Source organism: Tursiops truncatus, chromosome 17 (assembly GCF_011762595.2).
Source record: "Tursiops truncatus isolate mTurTru1 chromosome 17, mTurTru1.mat.Y, whole genome shotgun sequence".
NCBI lineage: Eukaryota > Metazoa > Chordata > Mammalia > Artiodactyla > Delphinidae > Tursiops > Tursiops truncatus.
This window is the reverse complement of record NC_047050.1, coordinates 74,937,585-74,944,975: the sequence shown is the minus strand read 5'-3', so window position 1 is coordinate 74,944,975 and position 7,391 is coordinate 74,937,585. Positions and strand designations below refer to the sequence as shown.

Here is a 7,391-nt window from a genome sequence, read left to right as displayed (position 1 = left end):
CTCATGGTTTTTGATTTGCATTTCTCTAATGATTAATGATGTTGAGCATTCTTTCATGTGTTTGTTGGCAGTCTGTATATCTTCTTTGGAGAAATGTCTATTTAGGTCTTCTGCCCATTTTTGGATTGGGTTGTTTGTTTTTTTGTTATTGAGCTGCATGAGCTGCTTGTAAATTTTAGAGATTAATCCTTTGTCAGTTGCTTCATTTGCAAATATTTTCTCCCATTCTGAGGGTTGTCTTTTGGTCTTGTTTATGGTTTCCTTTGCTGTGCAAAAGCTTTGAAGTTTCATTAGGTCCCATTTGTTTATTTTTGTTTTTATTTCCATTTCTCTAGGAGGTGGGTCAAAAAGGATCTTGCTGTGATTTATGTCATAGAGTGTTCTGCCTATGTTTTCCTCTAAGAGTTTGATAGTTTCTGGCCTTACATTTAGGTCTTTAATCCATTTTGAGCTTATTTTTGTGTATGGTGTTAGAGAGTGATCTAATCTCATACTTTTACATGTACCTGTCCAGTTTTCCCAGCACCACTTATTGAAGTGTCCTTTCTCCACTGTACATTCCTGCCTCCTTTATCAAACATAAGGTGACCATATGTGCGTGGGTTTATCTCTGGGCTTTCTATCCTGTTCCTTTGATCTATCTTTCTGTTTTTGTGCCAGTACCATACTGTCTTGATTACTGTAGCTTTGCAGTATAGCCTGAAGTCAGGGAGCCTGATTCCTCCAGCTCCGTTTTTCGTTCTCATGATTGCTTTGGCTACTCGGGGTCTTTTGTGTTTCCAGACAAATTGTGAAATTTTTTGTTCTAGTTCTGTGAAAAATGCCAGTGGTAGTTTGATAGGGATTGCATTGAATCTGTAGATTGCTTTGGGTAGTAGAGTCATTTTCACAATGTTGATTCTTCCAATCCAAGAACATGGTATATCTCTCCATCTATTTGTATCATCTTTAATTTCTTTCATCAGTGTCTTATAATTTTCTGCATACAGGTCTTTTGTCTTTTTAGGTAGGTTTATTCCTAGATATTTTATTCGTTTTGTTGCAATGGTAAATGGTAGTGTTTTCTTGATTTCACTTTCAGATTTTTCATCATTAGTGTATAGGAATGCAAGAGATTTCTGTGCGTTAATTTTGTATCCTGCTGCTTTACCAAATTCATTGATTAGCTCTAGTAGATTTCTGGTAGCATCTTTAGGATTCTCTATGTATAGTATCATGTCATCTGCAAACAGTGACAGCTTTACTTCTTCTTTTCTGATTTGGATTCCTTTTATTTCCTTTTCTTCTCTGATTGCTGTGGCTAAAACTTCCAAAACTATGTTGAATAAGAGTGGTGAGAGTGGGCAACCTTGTCTTGTTCCTGATCTTAGTGAAATGGTTTCAGTTTTTCACCATTGAGGATGATGTTGGCTGTGGGTTTGTCATATATGGCCTTTATTATGTTGAGGAAAGTTCCCTCTATGCCTACTTTCTGCAGGGTTTTTATCATAAATGGGTGTTGAACTTTGTCGAAAGCTTTCTCTGCATCTATTGAGATGACCATATGGTTTTTCTCCTTCAATTTGTTAATATGGTGTATCACGTTGATTGATTTGCGTATATTGAAGAATCCTTGCGTTCCTGGAATAAACCCCATTTGATCATGGTGTATGGTCCTTTTAATGTGCTGTTGGATTCTGTTTGCTAGTATTTTGTTGAGGATTTTTGCATCTATGTTCATCAGTGATATTGGCCTGTAGTTTTCTTTCTTTGTGACATCCTTGTCTGGTTTTGGTATCAGGGTGATGGTGGCCTCGTAGAGTGAGTTTGGGAGTGTTCCTCCCTCTGCTATATTTTGGAAGAGTTTGAGAAGGATAGGTGTTAGCTCTTCTCTAAATGTTTGATAGAATTCGCCTGTGAAGCCCTCTGGTCCTGGGCTTTTGTTTGTTGGAAGATTTTTAATCACAGTTTCAATTTCAGTGCTTGTGATTGGTCTGTTCATATTTTCTATTTCTTCCTGATTCAGTCTTGGCAGGTTATGCATTTCTAAGAATTTGTCCATTTCTTCCACGTTGTCCATTTTATTGGCATAGAGTTGCTTGTAGTAATCTCTCATGATCTTTTGTATTTCTGCAGTGTCAGTTGTTACTTCTCCTTTTTCATTTCTAATTCTATTGATTTGAGTCTTCTCCCTTTTTTTTCTTGATGAGTCTGGCTAATGGTTTATCAATTTTGTTTATCTCCTCAGAGAACCAGCTTTTAGTTTTATTGATCTTTGCTATCATTTCCTTCATTTCTTTTTCATTTATTTCTGATCTGATCTTTATGATTTCTTTCCTTCTGCTAACTTTGGGGTTTTTTTGTTCTTCTTTCTCTAATTGCTTTAGGTGCAAGTTTAGGTTGTTTATTTGAGATGTTTCCTGTTTCTTAAGGTTGGATTGTATTGCTATAAACTTCCCTCTTAGAACTGCTTTTGCTGCATCCCATAGGTTTTGGGTTGTCATGTCTCCATTGTCATTTGTTTCTAGGTATTTTTGGATTTCCTCTTTGATTTCTTCAGTGATCACTTTGTTATTAAGTAGTGTATTGTTTAGCCTCCATGTGTTTGTATTTTTTACAGATCTTTTCCTGTAATTGATATCTAGTTTCATAGTGTTGTGGTCAGAAAAGATACTTGATACCATTTCAATTTTCTTAAATTTACCAAGGCTTGATTTGTGACCCAACATATGATCTATCCTGGAGAATGTTCCATGAGCACTTGAGGAAAATGTGTATTCTGTTATTTTTGGATGGAATGTCCTATAAATATCAATTAAGTCCATTTTGTTTAATGTATCATTTAAAGCTTGTGTTTCCTTATTTATTTTCATTTTGGATGATCTGTCCATTGGTGAAAGTGTTAAAGTCCTCTACTATGAATGTTTTACAGTCGATTTCCCCTTTTATGGCTGTTAGTATTTGCCTTATGTATTGAGGTGCTCCTATGGTGGGTGCATAAATATTTACAATTGTTTTATCTTCTTCTTGGATCGATCCCTTGATGATTATGTAGTGTCCTTCTTTTCTCTTCAAATAGTCTTTATTTTAATGTCTATTTTGTATGATACGAGAATTGCTACTCCAGCTTTCTTTTGGTTTCGATTTTCATGGAATATCTTTTTCCATCCCCTCACTTTCAGTCTGTATGTATCTCTAGGTCTGAAGTGGGTCTCTTGTAGACAGCATATATATGGGTCTTGTTTTTGTATCCATTCAGCCAGTCTGTGTCTTTTGGTGGGAGCATTTAATCCACTTACATTTAAGGTAATTATCTGTATGTATGTTCCTATTCTCATTTTCTTAATTGTTTTGGGTTTGTTATTGTAGGTCTTTTCCTTCTCTTGTGTTTCTTGCCTAGAGAAGATCCTTTAGCATTTGTGGTAAAGCTGGTTTGGTGGTGCTGAACTTTCTCAGCTTTTGCTTGTCTGTAAAGGTTTTAATTTCTCCATCAAATCTGAATGAGATCCTTGCTGGGTAGAGTAGTCTTGGCTGCAGGTTTTTCTCCTTCATCACTTTCAGTATGTCCTGCCACTCCCTTCTGGCTTGTAGGGTTTCTGCTGAGAGATCAGCTGTTAACCTTATGGGGATTCCCTTGTGTGTTATTTGTTGTTTTTCCCTTGCTGCTTTTAATATGTTTTCTTTGTATTTAATTTTTGACAGTTTGATTAATATGAGTCTTGATGTGTTTCTCCTTGGATTTATCCTGTATGGGACTCTCTGTGCTTCCTGGACTTGATTAACTATTTATTTTCCCATATTAGGGAAGTTTTCAACTATAATCTCTTCAAATATTTTCTCAGTGTCTTTCTTTTTCTCTTCTGGAACCCCTATAATTCGAATGTTGGTGTGTTTAATGTTATCCCAGAGGTCTCTGAGACTGTCCTCCATTCTTTTCATTCCTTTTTCTTTATTCTGCTCTGCAGTAGTTATTTCCACTATTTTATCCTCCAGGTCACTTATCCATTCTTCTGCCTCAGTTATTCTGCTATTGATCCCATCTAGAGTATTTTTCATTTCATTTATTGTGTTGTTCATCATTGTTTGTTTCATCTTTAGTTCTTCTAGGTCCTTGTTAAATGTTTCTTGCATTTTGTCTATTCTATTTCCAAGATTTTGGATCATCTTTCCTATCATTATTCTGAATTCTTTTTCAGGTAGACTGCCTATTTCCTCTTCATTTGTTAGGTCTGGTGGGTTTTTATCTTGCTCCTTCATCTGCTGTGTGTTTTTCTGTCTTCTCATTTTGCTTATCTTACTGTGTTTGGGGGTCTCCTTTTTGCAGGCTGCAGGTTCGTAGTTCCCGTTGTTTTTGGTGTCTGCCCCCAGTGGCTAAGGTTGGTTCAGTGGGTTGTGTAGGCTTCCTGGTGGAGGGGACTAGTGCCTGTGTTCTGGTGGATGAGGCTGGATCTTGTGTTTCTGGTGGGCAGGTCCACGTCTGGTGATGTGCTTTGGCGTGTCTGTGGACTTATTATGATTTTAGGCAGCCTCTCTGCTAATGGGTGGGGTTGTGTTCCTGTCTTGCTAGTTGTTTGGCATAGGGTGTCCAGCACTGTAGCTTGCTGGTCGTTGAGTGAAGCTGGGTGCTGGTGTTGAGAGGGAGATCTGTGGGAGATTTTCGCCGTTTGATATTACCTGGAGCTGGGAGGGAAAGAGAGAGAGAGAGAAAGGGAAGGAAGGAAGGAAGGGAAGGAAGGAAGGGAGGAAGGAAGAAGATAAAAGAAAATAAAGTTATTAAAATAAAAAAATAATTATTAAGAAAAAAATGTTTTAAAAAGGAAAAAAAAAAAAAAAAACGGACGGATAGAACCCTAGGACAAATGGTGAAAGCAAAGCTATACAGACAAAATGTCACACAGAAGCATACACATACACACTCACAAAAAGAGGAAAAGGGGAAAAAATAATAAAGCTTGCTCTCAAAGTCCACTTCCTCAATTTGGGATGATTCGTTGTCTATTCAGGTATTCCACAGATGAAGGGTACATCAGGTTGATTGTGGGGATTAATCCGCTGCTCCTGAGGCTGCTGGGAGAGATTTCCCTTTCTCTTCTTTGTTCTCACAGCTCCCGGGGCTCAGCTTTGGATTTGGCCCCGCCTCTGCATGTGGGTCGCCGTAGGGCGTCTGTTCTTCGCTCAGACAGGACGGGGTTAAAGGAGCCGCTGATTTGCGGGCTCTGGCTCACTCAGGTGCCGGGGGGTGGGAGGGGTGGGGAGGGGCACGGAGTGCGGGGCGTGCTTGCGGCCGCAGAGGCCGGCGTGACGTTGCACCAGCCTGAGGCGCGCCGTGCGTTCTCCCGGGGAAGTTGTCCCTGGTTTCCGGGACCCTGGCGGTGGCGGGCTGCACAGGCTCCCCAGAAGGGAGGTGTGGAGAGTGACCTGTGCTCGCACACAGGCTTCTTGGTGGCGGCAGCAGCAGCCCTAGTGTCCCATGTCCGTCTCTGGGGTGTGCGCTTTTAGCCGCGGCTCACACCCGTCTTGGAGCTCCTTTAAGCAGCGCTCTCAATCCCCTCTCCTCGTGCACCAGGAAACAAAGAGGGAAGAAAAAGTCTCTTGCCTCTTCGGCAGGTCCAGACTTCTTCCCGGACTCCCTCTCGGCTAGCTGTGGCGCACTAGCCCCCTGCAGGCTGTGTTCACGCCGCCAACCCCAGGCCTCTCCCGGCACTCCAGCGGAAGCCCGAGCCTCAGCTCCCAGCCCCGCCCACCCCGGCGGGGGAGCAGACAAGCCTCTCGGGCTGGTGAGTGCAGGTCGGCCCTGATCCTCTGTGCGGGAATCTCTCTGCTTTGCCCTCCTCACCCCTGTTGCTGCGCTCTCCTCCGCGGCTCCGAAGCTTCCCCCTCCGCCACCCGCAGTCTCCGCCCGCGAAGGGGCTTCTAGTGTGTGGAAACCTTTCCTCCTTCACGGCTCCCTCCCACTGGTGCAGGGCCCGTCCCTATCCTTTTGTCTCTGTTTATTCTTTTTTCTTTTTCCCTACCCAGGTACGTGGGGAGTTTCTTGCCTTTTGGGAGGTCTGAGGTCTTCTGCCAGCGTTCAGTAGGTGTTCTGTAGGAGTTGTTCCACGTGTAGATGTATTTCTGATGTATCTGTGGGGAGGAAGGTGATCTCCGCGTCTTACTGTTCCGTCGTCTTCCCCTAGATCCAGGGAAGGATCTTAATTCACTCATTCATTTCTTCTCTGAACCGGTTACTCCAGTGTGCCCGGCAGGCTTTTTTCCAGGCCTGGGAAACACTGGTAAACAAGACAAGAGGATCTCTGCCCTCAAGGAGCTGAATTTTGGTAGGATTGATAGACAGTTAACAAATCCAGAAGTAAATATTTACAGCTCATGGTAAATGCTATTGCAGAAATAGGTTGAATGCCGCAGTGGAGAATGGGGTGAGGGGAGGGATGAGATGGAAAGCTGCTGTGGAGAGGTGGGCTGGGAAGGCCTTTCTTAAGCTCAAATCTAAAGGATGAAAGCCTCCAGCTGTGCCAAGGGTCAGGAGAAGAACATTCCCATGTGGGGAGCTGTGGGCACAAAGACTAAGGGAGGAAGAGCCTGGTGTGTTCTGGAAACTGCCAGAAGGTTGTGAGTGCGGGACACAGCAGCAGTGTGGGAGGCTCTGTAGAGGATGTTGTACTTGCGCCGAGACCTGAAGGGAGGGTGGGGTCCTGGGCTCAGGGGCTGGAAGTGGGCAGGTGGGGAGCTGTGCGACTGGCGGAGCACTCGGCGTGCGTGAGCAAGTCCATCTGGCCAAGGGTGAAGTGCAGCGCGGCAGGCAGGGCTCTGATGACGAGGCTGCAGTTCCCCCTGGCTTTTGGGGGCCCAGGGGTAAGTGGTTGCCAGGTCGCCCCTCTGTGATTTTTCCCTTGCTTCCTCTCTGCCTTACCCTATTCCAGAATTCAGATTTCCTTCTGGGGTTGGACATTCTGACTGTGTCTTCCGTGCTAAATGGTGTTGAGCCAGCTCTGAAGCTGGTACTACCCTGGGAGTCAATTATTTCATTTTCTTGGAGTGAATCGGTTATGAATTACTAACGATAATGATTCATTATCCTGTCTCATGCTGGCATGGGCTGCTTTTCCAGCAGCCCACAGAAGAAATTGCCCTCCTGATTAATTCTCTGCTCTGTTTCGCCCTTCTCTTAGAATGGCTATTCAAGTGGACAAGTTCAACTTTGAGAGTTTCCCAGAATCCCCTGGGGAGAAGGGGCAGTTTGCAAATTCCAAGGAGCTGGAGGAGGAGAGGCAGGAAGCCCGAGGCCTGGAGATCAACAGCAAGCTGGACATCCACTGGACCATCATATCCTTTTCCCGGTGCCCACCCCGACCTGCGGATCCCTGAGGAGGACCCCAGAGGGGTCAGCTGTTGAGCGCTAGCCACAGATAACT

General features: G+C 43.5%; 1 protein-coding gene across 3 annotated transcripts in view; it reads left to right on the top strand.

Moving 5' to 3' along the window:
* Positions 1–7,391, top strand: part of TRAPPC9 (trafficking protein particle complex subunit 9) — a 499,958-nt gene that overhangs the window by 373,105 nt on the left and 119,462 nt on the right. For all 3 annotated transcript variants that reach the window (XM_033843254.2, XM_033843252.2, XM_033843253.2), the window contains one exon: positions 7,149–7,302. In XM_033843254.2, coding sequence (XP_033699145.1) covers positions 7,149–7,302 — 154 coding nt within the window. The remainder of the gene's footprint in view (positions 1–7,148; positions 7,303–7,391) is intronic.